The sequence below is a fragment of the Brachypodium distachyon genome, chromosome 3 (assembly GCF_000005505.3).
Source record: "Brachypodium distachyon strain Bd21 chromosome 3, Brachypodium_distachyon_v3.0, whole genome shotgun sequence".
Classification (NCBI taxonomy): Eukaryota; Viridiplantae; Streptophyta; class Magnoliopsida; order Poales; family Poaceae; genus Brachypodium; species Brachypodium distachyon.
In genome coordinates this window covers 29,456,147-29,480,955 of record NC_016133.3, presented here as the reverse complement: position 1 = coordinate 29,480,955, position 24,809 = coordinate 29,456,147, and the positions used below count along the sequence as shown (strand labels likewise).

Sequence of the window (24,809 nt, the reverse complement as noted above, 5' to 3'; positions counted from 1 at the left end):
GTGGTGAAGTGGGGCGCTGGCAGAATTGGGGTATGAGGATTTGATGGGAAAGTGAGGCTGGGAAAGAAGAAGAGATAAGGGAAATGAGTAATTAATTCATCTTTTGTGGGTCCCATCTACATGCAGATTTGGCATTATCTGCACTACAGGAAAACTAAAATTGAGCATCAAATTTGGCTTCACCGGAGAATAAGCAGTTTGGCTTTTGGATCTATGTGGCAAACTTGGCTTTTTGGCACGCCATGGAAACCCTTAGATATACAAATACCATGTCTTCAATTTTAGAATTAAAAACATGATGAATAGATACGTATCGGAAAAAAAAAATCCAATATCAGTGAATTATACTCTCTCCATCCGAATTTATAGGACCTGTATTGAATTTTGTGCCAAACTTTGACAAATAATTATACAAAAAATGTAGGTATATAAACATTATACTATTTATTGAGTTTTCCAAAACAGATACAATGATATCTCTTTTGTGTCGCAATAACATCGTATTATCAAGTAATGTTTCGCCAAAGTCCGTTATAAAATCCCGTGTGGGCCTTATAAAACCGACCAGAGGGAGTATACGAGTATGGCAGAAAATCAAAAGAGTACAAAGTGAAAAAGTCATCAACACACGTAAAAAGAAATATAACAACGATCATCAGGTCTAGCCTGCGCATTTCGCGCGGGCCACCATGCTAGTTCCATAAAAGAAAGTACACTAGATCGATATAATTGAGAAGAACAAAAGTAACAAAGATTCTCGATAAAACTAAAAGTTTCATCAAGATTCATCGAAATCAAGACAACTAGATTCATCATTCGCATCTTGGACTGGACTATATAACAGCCGTGTGGCAGTTACCATAGCCACCGTACGCTTCCCGCCAATATTCCCCCGACCCATTTCGCAAACCCAATCGTGCGGCACCCCCCCCCCCTCTTGCTTTTTTCCATGTCCATGTGGAACTAACCACTGGTTGCATCTGTGCATGCAAATAGAAGTGAGAAAGGGGCTGCAGCATCAACACACGTGCATTTAAAATGTTCTAGAAAATTTAAAATCTTGTCTAGATCAAACCGTGTACTTGATTTATAATCCGTTTCCGTAGTTGACTTCGTATCGGCGAGGGCTTCAAAACAAGATCCCGATTAGATATGTTTCGATGACTTTTTTTCAAGATCAGGTGTTACCAACCATAATTGTGCGAGTTACCAGACATATTCACTATTAGTTATTGATGTGAAAACTATACTTACTCGGAGTGTTTTGAAACCTTTTTAGAGCTTGAAAGTTACCGGGCAATAATAAGCGAGTTATCGGGCTATTCATGATTATTTTGAAAGTTAGATCCAGTTAGCTACTTTTTTTCCAACTTTAAAAGTGTCATGTTGATGATAACTTTAACCTAAACGCTTGGACAATGCGAGTTACCAGACATATTCACTATTAGTTATTGATGTGAAAACTATACTTACTCGGAGTGTTTTGAAACCATTTTAGAGCTTGAAAGTTACTGGTCAATAATAAGCGAGTTATCGGGCTATTCATGATTATTTTGAAAGTTAGATCCAGTTGGCTATTTTTTTTTTCCAACTTTAAAAGTGTCGTGTTGATGATAACTTTAACCTAAACACCTGGACAACTATATGAGTGTCATGTTGATACTGTAACTTAAACGACTGGATAACTATCTGAGTATCAAGATGGTAACGATAACCTCAATAACCGGATAACTACACGAGTGTCATGTTGGTAACTATAACCTATAAATGACTAGTTAACTACATGAGTGTCATGTTGATAACTGTAACCTAAACGACTAGATAACTATCTAAGTGTCAAGATGGTAACTGTAACCTCAATGACCGGATAACTACAATAGTGTCATGTTTGTAACTGTAACTAAATGACTGGATAACTACATGAGTGTCGTGTTGGTAACCGCAACTTAAACGTCTGGATAACTATCTGAGTGTCAAGATGGTAAGGTAACTTCAATGACCGGATAACTACATGAGTGTCATGTTGGTAACTGTAACCTAAACATCTGGACAACTACGTGAGTGTCATGTTGGTAACTGTAACCTAAACATCTGGACAACTACGTGAGTGTCATGTTGGTAACTGTAACCTAAACGACTAAATAACTATCTGAGTGTCAAGATGTTACCTGTAACCTCAATGACCGGATAACTACATGAGTGTCATGATGATAATTGCAATATAAATGACTGGATAACTTATCATGACGGTAACTGTAACCTAAAGGATTGGATCACTAGGTGAGTGTCATGATAGTAATTGTTACCTACACAAGTGGGTAACTACATTAGGTATAAAAGGCGGTTACTCTAACCCAAACAAATGGGTAACTTTGTTAGGACACAACGGTTACTCCCGAAAAGGTGGTTACTCTACCCAAAAGCAGGGTGACTACACCAGCACCATGATGATAACTATATTACGGACATGTAGTGGTAGTTCTTTACCACAGATGGGAAACTACACGGTGTTGTACAAGGACCGTAACTCGGACATTATATGATGGTAATTGTAAAGGAAATTGGTCCATTCAAATCTGTAGTTTGATAACTAAATCGGCAACTAACTAAATACACAACCAAAAATGGGTGAATCAAGTGCAAGCTTAAAAGGCTTTTTTTGCACCATGATAAACATATCGACCTCTCAGGTCTATAGCTCAATCAAACCTAAGGATGTCTATCATCGCTACATAGACAACAACCAAACCTTTAAATTTCGCATAAGAAGTTGTATATCTATGATCATATCCTTTCTAAACAAACCTCTGACACACATATATAAAAATTAGTATGAACATGCTACACTAAAAAAGGTATTGGAGTATTAGACATCCCAAATGGTAGGGCACAAAGCGTTAGAAGCGAGGAAATTGGCGTTTACCTTCAACACCTGCGACACATCCCAGCTGATTAAGCCTCGCTTTGGATGGCATGGACCTTCATTTCCATCGAGTACTTGGACGCTGCTGCTCTAGATAGTGGCGAGCATTGTCTATAGAATGTGGAGGGAGTACACTAGGCATCCGGCAGGAGTCAATCAAAATCAAAGCACTATATCCTACTGGAGCGCTTGTGTACTACCATGGAGCTCAGTTTTTCAGCAAGCTCACTGAACAACATCATGAGCCAGAGAAGGTACTGCTCACAACACTCCAACATGGTCTCCGCCGCGCGCCAGAGATGACCTTGATCCTTGTAGTGGTTGCACATCATTGTAGGAATTGGGCCATGAGAACAGAAATTAGATAGCTCGAGCATGTTGTAGATGGCCATCAGCAACCACCACACAACTGAAGGAGACATGCCAGTTCAACTAAATAAAATGGAGCCTCGCAGAGGAGCACCCCTAGCATCACCCCTGTGTACCTGCTACTTCTTCATCTCCCCAGACGGAGGAGGAAAAGGCAAGACACGACCTCAAGGTCTAGGATAGCTCGGCACAACAACTCATGTCGTTAGAATCTGGGCATGGCGGTGACAGCAAGAGAGGTCCGGCCTTGCGCGTCCTTCTGACGCTCGAGGCCAGCACAGACAACCTCCTCGCGGTGACCCCGAGTATCGACGATGCGCCGTCTACTCTCGAGGATTAGAGCCCTCTTGCTGTCCATCAGGTTGGAGGAGAGAGGTGGCACAGGGGAGGGCTGTCGGCAACTTGCAGAGCAGTGCGAGTTCCGGTGGCGCAGGTACGAGCCCTGGTGGACTACGTCATGGGCGAGTAGACCTAGGCATGGGACCATGAGCTTGCCGCACACCTCGTGGTCGCCCAGCGATGAGACGCGGATGGGACTCCGCCGCCCGGTGGCCGGGGAGATCCAGGCATGGCGTGGTCGCGCTGCGAGGAGGCGAGGATGGGGAGGCGGCTGCCTGCGCGTAGAGATGCCGTCGGCAGGGGGAATGGGGATTGGGGAAAAGAAGATAGCTCAGTGGTGGTGAGAATCCGTCGGATGAGAAACGGACGGCGCGCAGCGCGTCCGCGCGTAAGAGCAGCCACACGGCTTGAAAATAGATTTTCCGATTAAGTTTTGAGAAGTTGCATGAGTCGCGCCCCAAACGGTGGAGACCAAAGATCATTGAACGCACCATGATCGGGGGACATACCCCTTGCAAGGTAAGCCGTGAGACCACTACTTCGTCGATGAATCTACAAGAAAAAAGAGATCAAAAACACCAAAAGATTAGCCACGATAACAACTGACTCCTTGTGGTAGGCCGTGATGCCTACACCAGAACGAGAACGGAGCTGGTACATCAATATTTTAGACAACGTCATCTCCACATCAAGAATAAAGATGCTATCGCATAACACACAAATCTAATAAGAACAAAAAAACCTAGATGCCAGACGTTATGCCATTGTGTTCCGACCGTACCTCGATGCCAGATCGGCCGTCAGAGACGAGAAGAACTGCCGGAAATCAAAGTTTTTTTCAAAGGTGACGTCTAGCCGTTGTCCTGGCTCCTGGGCATGACATGTTGGTGCCAGTCTTGGTGAAGCCCGACCCAAGATGTGGGCATGTGTTTGCTACGGAAATATTATTTTTGTTTTCAATAAGTTGCTTGAGTACGTCGACATTAACAAACACTCGATAATCTTATTACATGTGAAATATCAAATATGTTGGCTGTACATCAGTCGATGTAGGGGCCAGCACATGCTAAATGTGTTGAATCCTTTCACGCCGTTGGTGCTGAATCGGAACGAAACCTTGCGGCGGCAGGTCCCTGCACGTCCATGGCGACGTCGATGGTCTCCGTCGACTCCGTTCGGTACGTGTACCTCCCGCTGAGCGCGACGAACACCGACAGGTTGAGCGCGGCGAGCACGGCGAGGAGCGCGTAGTAGCAGTCGAGGCGGGAGGCGTTGAGGTCGTTGGTCACCCACGGGGTTCCCCTTGCCGCCGTGACGCGCTGGACGAGCGAGAGGATGACGCTGCTGAGCGCGTTCCCGGCGCCGTACGCCGTCAGCGACAGCGCCGTGCCGAGGCTCTTCATGCTCTCCGGCGCCTGGTCGTAGAAGATCTCCATCTGCCCCACCGCCAGGAACGCGTCGGACGCGCCCATGAGCACGAACTGCGGCAGCAGTATGAAGATCGTCAGGGGAAGCACGCCGTGAACGGCGGGGTGGGTCCTCGCGAAGCTCAGCCTGCCGCTCTCGACGGCCGCCGTGACCGCCATGGTGGCGACCTGGAGCAGCATCCCGGTGCCGATCCGCTGCAGCAGCGTGATCCCGCGCGGGTTCCCGGTGCGCCTCCTGGCCACGGGCACGAAGACCCGGTCGTAGAGCGCGAGGCACACGAGCAGGGTGAGCGTGACGAACACGCCAAGGCTCGCCGGGGGCACGCTGAACTTCCCCACGCGCCGGTCCAGCGTCGCGCCCTGCTTGACGAAGAGCGTGTTGGTCTGCGCGATGAGCGTGCACGGCAGCACCATGGCCACCAGCAGCGGCAGCAGCTTGATGATCTGCTTCGTCTCCTCCACCTGCGTCACCGTGCACAGCGTCCACCGCGGCGCCGGCGTCCCTGTCGGTACGGCAGCCTTGTTCAGGAACTTCATCGTGTCGGTGGCTTCAATCCGGAACGTCCTCTTGCTCGCGTAGTGCTCGGGCTCGAGCTCGTGCAGCTCCTGGTCCTTGACGTCATTTGGCAGCGAGACGCGGCGCTTCCAGACGGCGGCGGCGAGCACCCTGGCGATGGTGGTGAGCGGGCTGCCCTGTGGCACCTTGTGGCGGTACAGCGGGGTGCCGGCGAGGAAGATGGCGACGGAGACGAGCAGGCCGAGCGTGGGCACGCCGTAGCCGACTCCCCAGCTGATGTTGTCCTGGAGGTAGACGAGGACGGTGCTGGAGACGAGGATGCCCGTGAAGATGGTGAACATCCACCAGTTGAAGAAGGAGAGCTTCTGCAGCTTCTCCGACGGGTGGAACTCGTCGAACTGGTCCGCCCCGATGGTCGAGATGTTGGGCTTCGTGCCGCCGTGGCCCAGAGCGATCGTGTACAGCCCGCCGAAGTACACGCCCAGCTGCAGCGCGGAGGCACGCGGGCAGCTGCTGCTGGCGGTGCTGCCGCCAGAGCAGGAAGGAGGTTTCAGCGCCGGCACGGTCACCGACAGCGTCAGCAGTATCATGCCCTGCATTGCGTTGGTTTTCAGTAATTCATCAGTTAATGAAAACACGAAAGGCCCAGCGCGATAACAAAGGCTAAAAACAACCCCGATGTAGGAGTAGTAATTTCAGGACGAGTATGAAAAATCAATAGTATAACCATTCCATTATGGAAATCAATTTGGTCACTGTCCCAAAAACACGCTTGACATGAATCTGATGCGGAAGAGAACGGGGATGCACGCTGGACGGGTTGGCGAATGGGTCCGGGAATGAATCGGGGGAGAGGAGCTAGGAATTTCAGTCGTGGAGGAGAATTTTTTGGGGACGGGATTTCTCCGGGCGCAAAACGCAAAATGCTCCGCGGTACGGTCTAAATACAGAAACGATGACATTTGAGTCATCTTGTCGAGTTTAAGTATTTCAAGTCTCGGTTTCCTTTTTCTGACTAGATTGAGTTTTCGGCATAAATTTGGTGACTCACAGAGTAAAATTGAAAGCCCAAAATCCTACTAAAAAGGCTAACTCTGAAAAGGTCAACCCCAAGGCCCACTAACATATAACACCAAGACCAACGCTGAATGACGTATTGACCAAATATTTATCAGGCCTCAGGCAGGCGGGCCGGACTGGGCCAAATGACATGAGATTTTTGCTTCTTTTTTTTTTGCTGAAAAGGAGGAATCGAGGTAGCGCGTTTTAACTGTAAAAACTAGGCAGCGAAATGGTGAAAATCGAGCAATTACAGTACTAGCAGAAGCGTACCATGAGGTAGATGACTGAACCGGCGACAAAGGTCCAGTAGCGGCCGAGGTAGGCATCGGCGACGACGGCCCCGACGAGTGGCGTGAGGAAGACGGTGCCGGACCAGTTGGTGACGTTGTTGGATGCCTGGACCGTCCCCTCGTGGAGCCTGTTGGTCAGATACATCACCAGGTTCGACGAGATCCCGTAGTAGGCCATCCTCTCGAACAGCTCGTATACTGCGAAGTGCCGCCACCGCCGCCGCCACCGCCGAAGCGAGACAAACCGGAATTGTTAATTAAACACACGCACTCATGTGTACGAATTAAACCATGAAGCACAGGAGTACGTACCGACGATGAAGGTGCAGGCCTTCCAGCCGCCGCGCTTGGACCGGAGGACAGGGTTGCCGCGGAGGTCGACGGAGCCGTCCTTCGCGTATTCCCCATAGCCGTTCTCCATGGTCTGTCTATCTGGGTGGGGGGCTAGCTCCTGGGTAATGCCGTGCTCTCCAACGGATTTAATGGTTCTTGCTGCTGGACTGCTGTTCTTGGCTAGCTACGTATTTATGGGAGCATTTAATTGGTTTCTGCTGGCAGGTCCATTGTTCGTATCTGCCTTTTTTTTATTCACTGGTACAGTAGTACATTACTGCCCCCGTATAGGCAATTTTTTCTTACCAAGTGTTATGACCACGAATTACTTTATTAACATGTGATTAATTGATTGAAATGATAACCACAAAAAGATATTTTGTACGACTTCATTCAACTGCATGCCATTAATGTGATTACGTAAATTAAAAAAATATTATTATATGTTAATGACATTTGTTGATAATTTTATTCAACTTTGATGACGAATATCACCTAATGCTATTAACATATTTATTGTTTACATTTAAAATAGTTTGAGGAGCTTTTTTTATAATATAAAGAGATGACAGACCGGCACCACCGATTGCCTATGTACATATCCACACAGATACCTCAAAGTCAATAGCAATAATATAGATATGCACGCACACGTCCACATGCAAAAGACAATAGCAATGACATGTGAAAGTATGGATAAGTGGTACACGCATAGACACACTCAAAATAAAATAAAAGTTGACATAAATAGACATAGGAAAAAATAGTAATAACAAATATGTGGGGATTTGACATGCACACACGCACGTGCAAAAACAATAAAACAAAATCGCATATAAAAGGGCAAATAAATGTGGAAATGTGTTTTGTGTCTCGGTGCCATGACTCTCGTTATCTATGAAGTATGATCTTTTATTTTCATGTATTAGTTGTTTTATTATTTATTGAAATTCATCTCTGGCATAAAGGCTAAGAATTCAGATGGGATAATTTACTACACTATTGGATGAAACTATCGAGTTCTATTACTTCTTGTTTTTATTCTGTCTAGAAATAGTCATTCCACCGTATAAGTATATATACAGGCCTAATTCAATACACCCCCCTCCCAAACTCAGAAGGGTAAGATGGTCTTTTCACGTTTTTTCTTCTACTTCCTTTTGCTCTCTTGTCGCCTAATCTTTTTCTTTCTCCTGCCTTCTTCCTCTCTCGCAAAGTGTCTGCAGCCTAAAGTATTATTTCGACGATCCCTCCGGTGAGATTGTGCGAAATTATGTCTAGTATAACGCTGTGAAATTTTGCCTCGATCCAATGGTGAAATCTCCAGCCAACTCCAAAACACCAGGTGTTGTTCGGATTCCTCGCGGCCATGTGTCACAGCATGAATGTCTAACTTGTTCGCATATTTCCTGTTGATTCAATCATTATTTTGACGATCCTTTTGGTGAGATTGTGCGGAATGTTGTCTACTATGACAGTGTTAAATTTTGTCACGATCCAACAGTGGAGTCTCCAGAAACCTTCAAACCACAGAGTGTTGTTTGAATTTCTCGTGACCCTGCGAGACAGCACAATGTCCTACTTGTTCGCATGTTCCCCGCTGCCTCAAGAAAGGTTTCTCCGATCCCTTCGGTGAGATTGTGTGGAATTTTGTCTACCACTACAATGTGAAATTTCGTCGCGATCCAACGGTGGAATCGCTGGAAAATTGCAAAACACCGAGCGCTGTTTGGATTTCTCACAGCCGTGCGGGACAGCAAAAACGTCCGACTTGTTCGCATGTTTCCTGCTGGCTCAAGAAATATTTCGCTGATCCCTGTGGTGAGACTGTGTGGAATTGTGTCTAATACAAGCTCGTGAAATTTCGTCGTGATCCAACGGTGCAATATCTGACAAAATCGAAAGAGCTAGGTGGAAAGAAGTAAATAAAATATTATTTAATGTTCGTCATGCCCAGGCCCGTACAGTGACAGGTGCAAGATGTGCAACAGTTCAGGGCCTCTAAAAATTAAGGGCCCCCAAATCTAGCCGTAATAGTAATGATTAATGCTTAGTCATCCTTAATTAACAGCAAAACAAAGCCCATTAGTGATCGAAATAAGCCCATGAAGGCAACTCCTCATGTGATCTATCGGCAGGGGCTAGGCGGGGCCGCGGGAGGTCAGCTTTCTTTTTTTACAGCCGTTGGGAGGTCAGTTTATTTCTTATAAATACAACCTTTATTATTTGAACGTAAAATTTGAATTTTTCTATGTAGTATAAAAAGTATGTGGTTATATCTCAGGCGTCTAATTTTTAAGCAAGGCTTAAATTTATGTTGCCGAATCGAAGACGTTGGGTTAGTATTTAGATGCCATTTTACTCTTATTTTTCCATCTTTTTTTTTGAATCTTAAAGCACACACCATATCCAATAACTGAAGAATCATCTCTAACTAAAAATCAGGTGAGTTAGATATAGCAAAACTGATCAAATATCACCTACTGAAGTACCCCATCCGATCCAATTTACTTGTCTCAAATTTGCCCAAATATATATGAATGTATCTATGTTTAAAATGAGTCAAGATACATATAATATTTCGACAGTTAATATAGGTCGGAGAGAGTAATATAATTAAGCAGAGTATATTTCGATTATGCAACATTTTGTATTATTAAGGCCTCGTTTCACATTTCGCACCAGGGCCCCGAATTCCTAGATACGGTCCTGATCATGCCTTTTTTAATGAAAGAGTACGGAGTGATCTAGACCGTATTTGTGTTTTGGTTGGATGAGAGGGGGTTGTATTGTATCAGAACTCAATATAGCATGAGTCATGTAAGTAGGCCTGGTGGGCAGGGAGTACACGATCTCTAAGTCGTGAAGGAAACTTAGAGGATCTTTGAAAGGAGTCACACGGGTTCCTCCATACAAAACCAAGAAGCCTGCTTATATCAACGTCTCAAAACAAATTATTAATCTCATTCCATTTGTAAGCTTTAATCGTGTTGTCATCAACCGCCAAAAATAAGAGGTTGAAAGTGCATCTAGTGTTCTTGTGGGTTTGGATCGCAACCCTGGTCCTAGTTTAAGTCGACGTGGCTGCCTCGTACGTGGCCGGAATTAACCCCGTTTTTTGACCTAAGTGTGACACTAATACCAGTTCAAGGCTTTAACGACGCATGCACTCCAAATTTAGGACTAGTGGTGTATTTTTCTCTACATCTAAATTGGAGTATTAAGAAGTAACATGCTAATCTGAACCTTTAGATTAAAGAAGTGGACGGTTCCTATTAATTTCAAAGGTACAGTGTAAAAGAGTTTATATATTTTCATAGTATATTTATTTGATATGGTAAATGTTAGTACATTTTTCTCCCTCTTAATGATTACACGCTATTGGGGATGCTCTTAGCATACATACATTCTTCTGAAAGTAAGAAATACATCTAAAGATATTGGTCACTGTTTCCTTCTGAAAGAAACTGATCAATGTGTGACACCTTCTTCATAATGTTACATTGCATGCCATCAACAAACAAGAGAACAGCAGATCTCCAGGTCTCCATTGTAAAGAGCACCCCAAACCATAGCCAGAATCCAAACACGATCCCAGCAATCACACAGTAGTACAACCATTGATCCTGATTTTCTTCACCTTTTGTCTCTTCCGATGCAAGCGAAGTATTCGCACATGGAGCAATAGGAAATCCACAAAGCCCAGAATTGTTGTAGTAACTTAAAGGGTCAGTCAAGGTCTGCATCTGGCTCCCAGTGGGTATCTTGCCTGACAAATGATTGTTCGAGATGTTGAAGATGCTGAGGGACGACAAGATCGATATACTCTGAGGAATGGCTCCTGCAAGTTCGTTAGACGATAGATCAAGGAATTCAAGATTTTTCAGGCTACCAATATCTGTAGGAATGCCACATGAGAGACGGTTCCTTGACAGGTTCAGAAACCGGAGGCCCTCGAGTTTAGTTAACTCTTCAGGGATACACTGAGATAGCGAATTGCCCGACAAATCGATGCCGGTTAGTAACTGGATCGTCCTTTGGAAGATGAGCTCCTGGCCCTTCCAGATTATGTCGATTCTATCCTGATAGTTGGACCCATCTAGCGACCCTGGAGTCGACACAATTTTTGGATCCCTCATGGAGGCCAATTTACCAAAGGCTACCGGAATCGACCCTGTCAAGCTATTGTTGGCCATGTCAAGCAGCTGAAGCTGCGAAAGCCGCGACAATTCCTGAGGGATTTGCCCGGTGAAATTGTTTGACCTGAGGCTGAGGATTCTCAGCGATGGAACGCCAGCCCCGATCCAAGGAGGGATAGCACCAAAGAACCTGTTGTTCCCGATGTCCAGAGTAGCCAGCGAGTTGCAGCCCTCGAGGACCGGCGGGAAGACGCCGGTGAAGCCGTTGCCGGCAAGATGAACCGACTCGAGAGAGCAGTTGTGGCTTGCCTTGGCGGCGGGGATTTCACCTGAAAAAGAGTTGTTGGACAGGTCCATGAACTGCAGAGCCTGCAGGTTCCACCAGCAGTCGGGCAGCTCCCCGCTGAGCCGGTTGTTCGACAGGTCCAGTATCTGGAGGGAGAGGAGCCTGCAGAAGGCCGCGCCGGCGCCGGTGCCGTTGGAGGAGTTGCTGTTGAGCACGACGCCGGAGAGGCTCCTCTGCCGCGGGCCGCCGCCGCCGGAGAAGCTGCCGTCGTCGTCGTCGTCGAGGTACATGCTAGTTGCCCTTTGGGGAGAGGATAACAGCAGCAGGAGGAGGCAGCACAGCAGAGGGCCTCGGGAGGCCTGTGCGTGGTCTGTCATGGCTTGATTTTTAGTGCGGAGCTGTGGCAATGAGTGCTTTGTTATTCCGGCGACGTATTTCGCGGACCGGCGCCGAGACTCCGTGAGGAGTCGGTCTTCGCAGTAAAGCGAATTTTTTACAGAACCCCGACCTACCGGAGTTAAATCAACCTATATACTGTCTAAAAAATACGGACCGTTTATTTCACTGTTGTCTGTTAAACCTTCCAAAAATTTTGTGGGCCCCCCAAAATTACATGTATATTAGTCCTACTAAGCCGTCTGTCCCGTTACCTGCACCGAATTGGACTGGAACTCTTCGAAGGAATCCATCGCCAGTGGGATCGTTACGAGAGTCGGACAACAACTCCGAATCTGACGAGAAAAATATCGCTCCGCTGAAACACTACGGGAGTCGGAAGATGAGACCCGATCGGGGACCCATCGGGCAAGCAATCGAAGCCACGGCCGTCCCCTCTGTCCCTCAGGCGCGACCACTGCTGGTCCCCTTCCGTTCCCAGCCACAGCCGTCTCCTCCTAGGGCTAAATTACACGAGGAGATGGCGAATTGTTATAAGAAGCTGACGAGACAGACTGCGAGAGAGAATGGTGGCGGCGCCTAGGGCATAGTAGAGAGAACGAGAGATGATGGCCGTGTAGAATGGGTGATGGGAGAAGGCGCCTCGATGCTTTCTTCTGTGAGCCTGACTGAGCGAGAGAGATGCCCAAACAGGGCAAGTTGTTGGGTCATCGAGTCATGGGCTATTGGCCAATTTTGCACTTGGTCTTTATTTTATTTTACAGCAGGGTTCATCCGTTAATCCTTATTGCATCAAAGAGTCCACATTTCGTCCTCTAAAAAAAAGAGTCCACATTTTGCTAAAAAAAAATCAAATAGTCCACATATTATATAATAAAAATAATTATTATTTAATTAAAATATTAACTAAGCGACACATCGGGTATCCATGGGTATACCCATACCTTACCCATGACTAATCGGGCGAACCATCGTTATACCCATGGGGTTTTTTAAAGGGATATTTGGTGATCGTTGCATGTTTCTGAACGTATCCTTTTATTTTGTTGTTCCGTTGCAACGCACGGACATTTCAGCTAGTCCACCATAAAATATCTTTAAGATTCGTGTTGTCTCTAAACAGGTTCCATCCGGAGTCTCTGTTGACGAAGATGTAACTTCGACAATGTCCATATTGATGGACTTGTATCAAGGAAAGATGAGTGTGTATTAGCGAACTCATCGGCTAACAAGGACACAAGGGACACGATTTACCCAGGTTCAGGGCCCTCGATGAGGTAATACCCCTACGTCTTGCTTGTCGGATCTGTATTGATGAGTCGATTACAACGGGGTGGCGCATACTCTAGATGCACCGAGTCGTCAAGTGCGTCCAGGCGACTTGTATCTAAGTTGGAGGTGTCCTCTTAGCTCCCTCTCCTAGTCCTTTATATATGTAGGAACTCAGGTCTCAGGTAGAGTTCAAGTCGGTTACAATGAGGAAATATACTCTAATTAACCTTCCTTGTCTTGAGTCGCAAGATTTGGCATGTAGACTCCTGGAGTCGAGGTAGACTTCCTTGTGGGCCCCCAGCTGGGCTATACTGGGTATACTCGAGTCGAGTACATGGTTAGTCATAACCTCGTCAGTAGCCCCCAAGTGCCCGGTTGAGTCGAAGACTCGACTAGGGACTTTTCCTGTAAAGAATGAGCTTATTATGTTGTTGAGCCAGTTCCATAATACTGCAGACTTGGAGTTTCATCGACTTGTACTTCGAATGAGAAGTATTTTCAACTCAGAGAGTGTCTGAGCTAATGCTTTAATGCTTTGACTGTTAAGTAACAGTTCCTCAATATGAACTGATAGTGAATCAATGTGGTGAGTAGAAATCATAGGGATATATACTTAATGTACTTTGATACTCGAGAAGTCGAGTCCAGTTAATCGCTCTAGGGCGAAAACAACACTAGTTTTCATCAGCATTCGAGTCCCCGGGCTCGAACCTGGCGACTAGTGAATTTTGACTTAGCCTGCTAGGGTCTTATAGAGTCAAATTCTAGTTTTTAAGTACTCGACTCGTTCGTCAAGATTACTTGTACTGGAAATACGCAGCTGATACGTTTCCAGGCCCAATAGAAAGCCTACGGGTCTTATCTTCATGTAATGAACATGGTTAGAGGGAGCGACCCTTAAACGAGGATTGTTACTGGAGGGATGCAGCCGATGCATATCTAGACCTAATTTTTAGGACTTACCTTCATACAATGAGTATGGATTTGACTGGAAATAACGTAGCCGGTACGATTCCAGGCCCGTAAGAGAACTTTCGGGTCTTATCTTCATGCAAGGAGCATGGATTTACTGAAATACGTAGCTGGTATGATTTCAGGCTCGATGGAATGATCCATGAGGCTTAACTTCACGCAATGAGCATCGGGTTCACCAGAGCAACGCAGCTGGTGCGGCTTCAGGCTCTTTGGATGAAACCCAAGAGGCTTACTGTTATGAGAATGAGCATAAACAACTGAGGTGTCGCAGCTGGTGCGACTCAATTTGAGTCGATTATATGAAACCGCCTTGTACCAGGGTCATTACCTTGTTTTTACCGTTGTGAATAAAGAAGAAACAATAGATGACTGTATGAAGTCTTTAATATAAAATAACAACTGATTAAATCGCGTCTCGAATGAGAGTCTTTAGTATTCATAATCGAGACTCAAGACGAGTCCCATTCTTATGGTACAAATCCACCTCCCTATACGAGAGATAGCTTTTGAGTCATGACATTTGAGTCAGACTCTGTCACTGATGACGTACCTGTTGAAGGTGAAGAGCCGTTGGGTCAATAGAGTTGACCGGGTGCACAGTCTAGCCTGACAGCTAGGCGTACTGTTGGCGTGCGTCATTGGGAAAACGGTCACACTTCGCGCAGTTAATAAGGCATAATGATTTCATGGATTCTTGCGCCCGAAAGATGGGTGTTCGTTTTTGTTTTCACCGCTCCACTTCCCGATCGATGTGGGACATGTGGCCAAGATAAGGATCTTGCGGCCCGGATTCTTCGGCCGGATTCAGCCTATAAAAGGAGGAAGGTTAAAGGGAAAGGGAAATGCCTTTTACCCTTCTTCTTCCTCGTGAAATCAACCCAGGCGCTAGAGCTCCCTGCTTCCATAGCCCAAAAACTTTTGCGAGTTCCTCCAGTGACCAAGAATCTCACACCATCCATAGATGGGCAAGACCAAGGCCGCGAGTTCTAAGACCGATGCCGGCAAAGGATCCTCTGGACGAGTTTAGCCGGGTTCAGACCAACTCCGGTGCGCAGTCGACGTTCGGTTAGCGCTAGCACACGGCGTCGGCGAAGACGTGCTGCGGAAGGTGGCTTCGGGCGTTCCCTTGTTACCCAGCAGGGAGGAGGTGGCTTTGACGCCTTTACTTCCAGCTTGGGGAAGAACTGGCGGCCCAGCTGTCGGCTCAGCTGGGGAGCATGGCATCTAAGGGAGGAGCGGCTCCACCATGGTCGACTCCTGCGCCGAGCCAGGAGGTGGGCCCCGCTTGAGGCTTAGACTTCTTTTGTCTTTCACCTGTCCTGTTTGTATTTTTCCTTTTTTTGTATCGTTCTTGCTCGAATGCGAGCAATATTCATAAAGAAACATCCTTGTTGCTTTACAGTGATATGAGTCGGACTCCTTGCTTTTAGTTAAGACTCGTGTCTTTGAATCCTTTCCGGGACTGAAAAAGGGAGTATTTCTCTTCTGCAGCGGCAGAAAGAGCCCACAATTCGACAATCGAGGTAGACACAGAGAGGGTTGTGACACCTAAGCCGAATATCGCGAGAGCCGCGGTCTCGGCTGAGATGCCCCCTTTGGAAACCGCGGAGTCAACGGCTCCAAAGGAGGTTCCTTCCCTGGACAAGACTGGAAGCGAACTAGAGTTCCTTCGTCGACGCCTCCAAGAAGCCGAAACCCGGGCCAAAAACTCGACGATGGAGAGTCGGAGAGCCGTGAGCGAGTTGCAGATTGCCAAGACCAAGTTGAAAGCGGCTGCCGCCCGGGAAGAGTTTATCTTCGAGGAGCTTCGCGGGCTGAGTTCTCAGCTTCAATGTGAGCCGCTGCCTCCTTTTTGCTTGGATCTTCTTCTTTTCGGCTTTTGCTTTACAAACATGAGTTGTTTGCAGATGTGCAGGCTGACCCGCGAGTCGAGCAAGATTGGGTAAACAGTGCCCTGAACGCTCGTCAGACGATCGACCGATCATCGTTCTGGTCTGACCGAGCAAGGGGTCATAACCTGATGCTTTTGCGAGACCTTATAGATCAGAACAAAAGCTTCTTCAACTCCCACTTAGAGATTTTGAAGGCGATTCATCAGGCATTCTGGCCCTTGGAGGAGGTGCCCCAAGAGCTGAGCAAGCTGACCTGAAAGCTGGGGCAAGACAATGTCTTTCGGGAGCTGATGTCCCGCTAGCTGGTCCAGGGGGCGAAGATAGCCTTGGCGTTTGTGTGGGTCCAATACCCTTGACTCGATCTTAGCCGAATATCGGAACTTCCTGGTGACCCGGGCGATGAAATCGATCTGCGACCTCATTTCAATGTTGTTTACGAACAGGCGGCGAGAATCATCGGTTGGCGTTACTGGAAAGAAGAAGATCTCATAGCGCGACAACGTCGACCGCCGAGTCCTCAGCAAATGGCAGTAGTATAGATTCTACCGGGTGCGCGACCAGCGCTCCCGGTGGGAGTAGCCCCCGAGTCTAGTGACGACTGTTTGCAGTGGTGACCGGACTCAAGTTATGTACTCAAAGATTGTATCTTGACCTGGGGTCGTTTTTGTAGAAAGAGCTTTTTTTATTATAATTGAATCTGAATGTGAATTTCGCCTTGAAGACTCCCGGTGGGAGTGACGCTGAGATCCTTTATCCTCCCCTGAGTCTGAAGAGTGCAGGAACGCGAATGGCGTTTACCGGGTGCGCGACCAGTGCTCCCGGTGGGAGTAGCCCCCGGGTCCGTGGTCGACTACGAGTAGTCGGGCGTGGACCCAAGTGAGCTTTATTCGCACGGGTAATACTTTGTTTTATTCTTTCTAGTGTCGTGTGCGTCCAAGACAAGTATTAGAGTCGATTGGACGCAGCCCTCGAGTGTCGGGTGAGTCCAAGGCATGCATTAGGGTCGATTGGACGCAGCCCCCGAGTGTCGGGTGCGTCCAAGACATGCATTAGGGTCGATTGGACGCAGCCCCCGAGTGTCGGGTGCGTCCAAGACATGCATTAGGGTCGATTGGACGCAGCCCCCCAGTGTCGGGTGCGTCCAAGACAGGTATTAGAGTCGATTGGACGCAGCCTCCGACCCTCGAGTGTCGCGTGCGTCCAAGACAGGTATTCCTTCGGCCCGTCCTTTTGAATGGATGAGAGCTACGAATTGAGCGTTGTTTGGCTTGTGGTAAAATGTTACGGCAAGCTTGGGCGGAGCCACCAAGTAGGTAACGAGCCCAAAAAGTAAATGAGAGTTCTCTATGTAGAGATTTATTGAAAACTTTATTGAGTACCGGAGTACATTAGGGAAACAAAAAACAATTGTGACCTAAGGATGCTAATAAAAGTTGTAGGGGAAAATGCTGAAAAAAGATTTTAAGCGTAGAATCGTCGCAGTTGTGCGACGTTCCAAGGCCTGTTGTATGTGACTCCAGTCTTCATGTCTTTGAGATAGTAAGCGCCTCCCGGAATCACCTTGGTGACCACGTATGGTCCCTCCCGAGGCGATTGGAGCTTGTGATGACTCTTTTGCTTGAGTCGTGGTACGAGATCCCCTTCGGCAAAGGAGCGGGTGCGTAGCCATCGGCTGTGGTAGTTACGCAGGCTCTGTTGATAGACGCCTGCTCGTGCGAGCGCGACGTCGCGAGCTTCGTCGACCGCATCGAGTGCATCTTCCATTGGCATGTCAACTTCCGGTCCAGAGTATGCCGTGACTCTGGGAGCGTTGAAACGAACGTCGGCTGGTAGCACTGCTTTGGCTCCATGTACCATGAAAAGCGGTGTGAACTTGGTACAACCGTTTGGAGTTGTCCGCAGGCTTTAGAGTACGGAGGGCAGTTCTTCGACCCATGCCCCGGCTGGAGTCATGAGTCGTTTTTTTGATGCCAACTGTGAGCAGGCCGTTCGCCTTTTCGACCTGCCCGTTAGTCTGTGGATGCGAACTGCTCCGTAATTGAGGTGGATTCCCATCTGTTCGCAAAAGTCCTAGAACTCGTTAGAAAGGAAGTTTGACCCGTAGTCGGTGATGATGCTGTGAGGGACTCCGAAGCAGAATACGATGGAGCGAATGAATGCGACGTTAGTCGTTCCCGAGGCGTTTGTGATGGGCATTGCCTCGATCCACTAGGTGAACTTTTCGATAGCGACAAGCAGAAAGGTATGACCCCCTTCTTTTGATCGTTGAAGTCGCCCGACCATGTTGAGTCCCCATTGAGAGAAAGGCCAAGCCAATGGTATTGTTTTGAGCTCGGAAGCCGGGGCGTGCGGCTTAGTTGTGAACATCTGACAGGCCACACATTGGGTGACGATGTCGGTGGCTTCTTGCATCGCAGTCGGCCAGTAGAAGCCGGCTCGAAAAGCCTTTGCCGCGATAGCACGACTGCTCGCATGGTGACCGCATGTGCCCTGATGTATGTCGATCAAAATCTCCCGTCCTTCCTCGGGTGGAATGCAGCGTTGCAGGACGCCGGTGACGCTTCGTTTGTAGAGCTCTCCTTCGATGACGGTAAAAGCTTTAGACCGTCTAGCAATTCGACGTGCTTCTGCAACGTCTGCAGGTAGCTCTTGTCGTATCATGTACGCAAGAAAAGGTTGCATCCACGTCGGTTCGACCATGAGCACCTCATCGGGTTCTTCTTCACCGGTTGCGACTCCAGGGTCGCCCGGTGAGTCGGGGTCGAGAGGTTTTTGCTCACCGTCGATTAGCGTTGACTTCTTGGGACTCGAAGTATTCTTTTCTTTGATGGATCTCTGGTGGATGATCTCTAGGAATACTCCAGACAGGATTGGGGAACGAGTCAAGCCGATGTTGGCCAGAGTGTCTGCTTCGTCATTGCTGTTTCGGCCAATGTGACGCAGCTCGTATCCGTCGAACTGTCCTTCCAGTACGTTGTAGAGATCGCGATAAGCAATCATGGAATCGGAGATGGCACCACACGACTTCATCGTTTGCTGAACGACGAGGTATGAGTCGCCGTATATCATGAGCATCGTGGTCCCACAGGCTTTGGCCATGCGCATGCCATGCAGGAGGGCCTCGTACTCGGCTTCATTGTTTGAAGGCTTTTGAAAATGCATCTGAAGCACGTAGCGGAGTCTATCACCTTTGGGTGAAATAAGCACGACACCCGCGCCTGCACCTTCATGTCGCTTCGACCCATCGAAATACATCGTCCATGAGCTTGACATGTCGGGTGGGCCCGGAGTCTGAGCCTCTGTCCACTCGGCAATGAAGTCAGGGAGCACTTGTGAGTTGATCGACTTTCGTCATTCGTAGGATATGTTGCGAGCTGAGAGCTCAATTCCCCACTCGGCGACTCGTCCCGTCGCTTCAGAGTTGTTCAAAATGTTGGCGAGAGGAGCCTCGCTGACAACCACAACTATGTGTTGCTGGAAATAGTGCCTTAGCTTTCGTGCACCTAGAAAGACTCCATATGCAAGCTTTTGATAGTGTGGGTAGCGTTGCTTTGTGGGCGAGAGGACCTCACTGATGTAATAGACTGGGCGCTGAACACCGTGGGTCTTGCGATCTTCGGCTCGCTCAACTACAATCGTTGTGCTGACCACCTGAGTGGTGGCTGCGATGTATAATAGGAGCCGCTTATCTTCTTGTGGGGTAACGAGGATCGGTGAGGTTGATAATAGGCGCTTCAAGTCTGCGAAGGCAACACTGGCCTCTCGCGTCCATGCGAAGTCGTCTTTCTTCTTTTTCAGAAGGTGTTAGAAAGGCAAGGCTTTCTCGCCTAGCCTACCGATAACTCAGCTCAGGGCCGCGAGTCGACCGGTGAGCTGCTGGAGCTCATGAATTTTAGTCGGCTCCTTCATGGTTAGGATGGCTCTGATTTTTGTCGGGTTTGCTTCGATGTCTCGAGCCGACAGCGCCTAGCACCGGAGCCAGCCGCGCGAGCGACCACAACGTCGCCCGCACCAGCCAGCGAGTCCACTCGCAGGCTGAAGACGCGCAGTGACAACCATGCCACGACCACATCGCGTCGCGTGCAACGGAGTCTCGCCCCACACATCCGAGGGCACCGGGTAACAGGGCGGAGGGCTCAACCTGCCCGCCGGGTCCATAGCCTCCTGGGCTGACCTGCGTGAGCAGTTCGTGTACGCGTTCCAGGGCGGCTACAAGCGCCCGGGAACCATGGCGGAACTGCACACGGTAGTGCGGAAACCGGAGGAGACCTTGCGGGACTTCACCAACAGGTTCTCCAACCTCTCCTACTCCATCCCTGAGGCGGAGGCGGCTGCCATCATCAACACGTACACCATCAACGTCCGCGACCCGAAGATGTGTGAGAAGCTGAACACGCACCGGATCCGGACAACAAGTGACCTCTATGCTCTCGCGCACAAGTGCGCGACGGCCGAGGAGGGGCGCCTGGCGCCCGAGCTTGCCGCCAAAGCGGCGGCAAACCCACCGGAGGGCTCCGGGAAGAAAGGCTCCCGAAAACGCGGCGGGAAGCAGGTGCTTGCCGTATAGCCAGGGGCTCCCGAGAGGCCCACCAAGAAGGCGTCAGCGGCGGGGGCATCGGGTAGCAAGCCGGCAGCGGCCGCGCGCTGCCCCATCCACACCAACGCCACTCACGACGCGCAGGATTGCCGCACTCTCCAGACCATCAAGGAGAAGCGCGAGCAGCGCCACGAGGAGCGATGCGCTGCCATGGCCTGCTTCAACTACGGGGACATCGGGCACCTCTCCCGGGACTGCCCGAACAACCCCCGCGGTGGAGCAAGCCGGGGCGCAGCCGGCGGCAACAAAGCAGAACCCGCGGGGGTTCGCGGTCAAGCCCGCAGCGGCAAGGACCGCCCTCCCCGAGGATGCGACAAGCCTCACACCGAACAGCGCGAGGATGACTGCAGCGCCGACGCTGACGAGCCCGGCTTCCAGGAGCCTAGCGACGTCGCCTGCATTCACGGGGGCGCGTACGCTCTCACGTCTCACGCTGCCGTGAAGCGGCTTACGCGTGAGGTCTGCACCCTCCTCCCCAGCATGGAGGCGCAGCAGCCGTTGAGGTGGTCGCACGTGCCAATCACCATCAAGACCAAGGTATTGGGGGACAGAAGGGCAAGCCTCAACCCGCTGTCCGCCAAGGTGGTGGAGAAACTTCAGCTGCCCCTGGAGCAGATGAAGCCCACCGACCCGTTTCGGGGGATCAACCCTGGAGTGGTGCAGCCCATGGGACGAATCACGCTCCCGGTGACCTTCTGTTCCCGGGAAGCGTTCCGGACTGAGCACATCGTTTTCGATGTGGCTCACATCCCGTTGCCATACAACGGGATCATTGGTCGGCCAACGCTGATCAAGTTCATGGAGGCAACCCATTGCGTCTACGGCATGATGACGATGCCGTCAACATATTGCGTACTCTCCATCAAGTGCGACCTGAAGGACGTTGCTTGGTGCGTGGGCGAGGTCGTGAAGACCTCCACAGTGGTGGATCCAGGCGACTATGATGTTGCCGGGAGCGAGGACCCACTTGCCGGTGAACAACCCGCATAGAAGAAGGCGCGAGCCGCTCCCGGATAGGATGCCGGGGGCAGCTCCAGCTCCAGCCCGCGTGTAAGCAAGGGCGCGAAGCTGAAGGAGGAGGGCACCAAGGTCAAGAAGGTGCCCCTGCATGCCGGCAACGGAGCACGCACCGTCTCCATCGGTGCGAGCCTCGACGACAAATAGGAAAGCGCCCTCGTCGCCTTCCTCCGGGAGAACTCCGACGTGTTCGCTTGGGAGCCGTCAGATCTTCCCGGAGTCCCTAGGGAGGTGATCGAGCATCGGCTGGCGGTGCGGCCGGACGCGCGGCCCATCAAGCAGAAGGTTCGCCGGCAAGCACAAGAACGCAAAGACTTCATCCAGGAGGTAGTGGAGAAGCTCAAGAACGCCGGGGCAATCAGGGAAGTGTTGTACCCCACTTGGTTAGCGAACCCTGTTGTAGTCCCTAAGGCTAGAAATAAATCGCGCATGTGTGTAGATTTTACTGGTCTTAATCGTGCATGCCCTAAGGACCCCTTCCCTTTACCCCAAATCGATCAAATAGTAGATTCGACAGCAGGTTGTGAGTTTTTGTGCTTTCTAGATGCCTTCTCCGGCTACCATCAGATTAAGATGGTAGTCGAAGACGAGGAGAAAATAGCGTTTATCACCCCTGTTGGCTGCTACTGTTACACGTGCATGCCTTTCGGCTGAAGAACGCGGACTCGACATTTCAGCGCGGCTTGCGCGAGTGTCTAGGACCCCAGGTAGGCCGGAATATCGAGGCCTACATAGACGATATCGTCGTCAAGTCACGGCGTAGGGACTCGCTCGTCGGCGACCTGCAGGAGACGTTCAACAACCTCCGCAGGATCAAGCTCAAGCTTAACCCCGAGAAGTGCACGTTCGGTGTGGACTCGGGGCACTTGCTGGGCTTCTTGGTCTCTCACAGGGGAATCGAAGCCAACCCACAGAAGATCGAGGCAATTGAGAAGATGGAGGCACCCCGCAAGGTCAGAGACGTCCAGCGCCTCAACGGGTGAGTTGTGGCGCTTGGGCGTTTCATATCAAGGCTGTGCGAGGGAGCCCTACCTTTCTTCAAGGTGATGAAGAAGAAGGGTCAAATCAATTGGACTCCCGAGGCGGAAGCGGCGTTCAAGGACTTGAAGAGATACCTGAAATCGCCGCCGGTCCTCGTCGCCCCCAAACCGGGCGAGCCGTTGCTGCTATACCTGGCAGCGACGGACCAGGTAGTGAGCTCCGTGCTCGTTGCCGAGAGGGAAGAGCAAGTCCTGGGGGCTGAGATGGAAGGGCCGGGGGCTCCCGGTGAGCTGAAGGAACCCCCGGCTACCTCCTCTGCCCCTGGATCCGAGGGACGGCCTATGCAGACTGCCCCTCGCAAGCGGCTAGTGGACCATCCTGTGTACTTCGTTAGCACGGTGCTGCGCGATGCCCGGGTACGATACCCACGGGTCCAGAAGCTTCTACTTGGGATCCTGCTCGCTTCAAGGAAGCTACGCCATTACTTTCAGGCGCACAGCATCACGGTGGTGTCGGGGTTCTGCCTGGAGAGGGCCCTCACCAACCGTGAAGGCACCGGGAGGGTGGCCGAGTGGAGGATGGAGCTGGCAGAGTTCGGGGTGCGTTTCGCAAACACCAAGAGCATCAAGAATACCACTCTCGCTGACTTCGTCTCGGAGTGGACATCGACAAGCATTGAGGAAGAAGAGACGGAAGCGAGCCTTCCCGGCAGATTGGACGAAGGGTACTGGGTCATGTACTTCGACGGTGCCTTCTGCTTGCAGGGTGCCGGTGCCGGAGTGGCGATCGAGTCGCCCACTGGAGACCAGCTCAAGTTCGTGATACAGCTCGACTTCGCCAACTCCACCAACAATAAAGCAGAGTACGAGGGGCTACTTGTCGGGCTGCGCGCGGCAATTGCCGTCGACATCAAGCGCTTGGTTGTTCGCGGGGACTCCCAACTCATGATCAACCAGGTAAACAAGGACTACGACTGCCCCCAGATGGCAGCGTACGTGGAGGAAGTGCGAAAATTGGAGTCCAAGTTCAAAGGACTTCGATTTGAGCACGTAAAGCGCAAGGACAACTTTGTTGCGGATGAACTGTCCAAGTGGGCAGCGGAACGCAGCAAGGTGCCTCCTGGGGTGTTCGTCCAGATGCAATCAAAGCCCTCTATCGACCCCAAGACAGTTGCCGGGGAAGCCCCTCCGGCAACTCAAGGTGACCCTGCAGCTGCGGGGGACCATGCCGCCAAATTGGAGGCATACACTAGCTGGAGCCACCACCTTGGGGGACGGATATTATTCACTACCTCAAGGATGGGACCCTCCCGGAGGAAGACATTGCCGCGGAGCAAGTAGCCCGACAAGCTAAGATGTACACCCTGGTGGACGGGAACTCTACCGGAGGCGTCCTAATGGAGTCATGCTCCTCTGTGTGCCCCAGGAGGAAGGACGCATGTTGCTGGAGGATATACATCGAAGCACATGCTCGCACCATGTGGCCTCCAGGGCATTAGCTGGGAAAGCGTTCCGGCACGGCTTCTACTGGCCGACAGCACTAGCTGATGCTGAGCAATTAGTCAAGATCTGTGAAGCGTGCCAGTTCCACGTCAAGAAGAGCAACCAACCAGCGCAAGCCCTGTGGTCTGGGGGCTGGACATCGTCGGCGAGTTGCCGAGAGCAGTTGGCGGCTACGAGTACCTGCTCGTGGCCATCGACAAGTTCTCGAAGTGGATCGAGGTGGAGCCTGTCCGAGCCATCATGGCATAGGCGGCCATGAAGTTTTCAAGGGCATTGTGTGCCGGTTTGGTGTGCCTAATAGCATCATCACCGACAACGGCACGCAATTCACTAGCGCGGTGTTCCAAGCTTACTGCGAGGACATGAGCACTAAGATTCACTTTGCCTCTGTTGCTCATCCGGGGAGCAATGGGCAAGTTGAGCGAGCCAACACAGAAGTGCTGCGGGGGCTCAAAACGAGAACCTTTGACAAGATCAAGGGCCACGGGAAAC

General features: G+C 50.1%; 2 protein-coding genes, 1 long non-coding RNA gene and 1 other non-coding gene across 4 annotated transcripts; 1 reads left to right on the top strand and 3 right to left on the bottom strand.

Moving 5' to 3' along the window:
- Window positions 1–427: 427 nt before the first annotated feature.
- Window positions 428–3,973, bottom strand: LOC112272036. The gene is made up of 2 exons (XR_002965715.1): window positions 2,924–3,973; window positions 428–980 (listed from the first exon to the last, which is right to left on the bottom strand). It is a non-coding gene; the product is annotated as an uncharacterized LOC112272036 (long non-coding RNA).
- A 554-nt stretch (window positions 3,974–4,527) lies between these two features.
- On the bottom strand, window positions 4,528–7,431 carry LOC100844685 (protein NRT1/ PTR FAMILY 5.2). Its single transcript, XM_003571813.4, has 3 exons — window positions 7,240–7,431; window positions 6,908–7,125; window positions 4,528–6,168 (listed from the first exon to the last, which is right to left on the bottom strand). The coding sequence occupies exons 1-3, from the start codon at window positions 7,346–7,348 to the stop codon at window positions 4,717–4,719; spliced, it is 1,779 nt and encodes a 592-aa protein (XP_003571861.1). The 5' UTR covers window positions 7,349–7,431; the 3' UTR covers window positions 4,528–4,716.
- Window positions 7,432–10,553: 3,122 nt separating this feature from the next.
- Window positions 10,554–12,112, bottom strand: LOC100832355 (receptor-like protein EIX2). The gene has a single exon (XM_003573986.4). The coding sequence runs from the start codon at window positions 12,060–12,062 to the stop codon at window positions 10,692–10,694; it is 1,371 nt and encodes a 456-aa protein (XP_003574034.1). The 5' UTR covers window positions 12,063–12,112; the 3' UTR covers window positions 10,554–10,691.
- Window positions 12,113–12,686: 574 nt separating this feature from the next.
- Window positions 12,687–12,766, top strand: MIR7785 (microRNA MIR7785). Its single transcript, NR_127077.1, has one exon. It is a non-coding gene; the product is annotated as a microRNA MIR7785 (primary transcript).
- Window positions 12,767–24,809: the final 12,043 nt, after the last annotated feature.

Excerpts from the sequence above, each read along its gene's own strand:
- LOC100832355 (XM_003573986.4), bottom strand. The coding sequence starts at position 12,062 with ATGACAGACCACGCACAGGCCTCCCGAGGCCCTCTGCTGTGCTGCCTC.
- LOC100844685 (XM_003571813.4), bottom strand. The coding sequence starts at position 7,348 with ATGGAGAACGGCTATGGGGAATACGCGAAGGACGGCTCCGTCGACCTC. Across the intron at positions 7,126-7,239 it reads GGCCTGCACCTTCATCGTCG|TATACGAGCTGTTCGAGAGG; the intron begins GTACGTACTCCT and ends GGCACTTCGCAG. Across the intron at positions 6,169-6,907 it reads GTTCAGTCATCTACCTCATG|GGCATGATACTGCTGACGCT; the intron begins GTACGCTTCTGC and ends AACGCAATGCAG.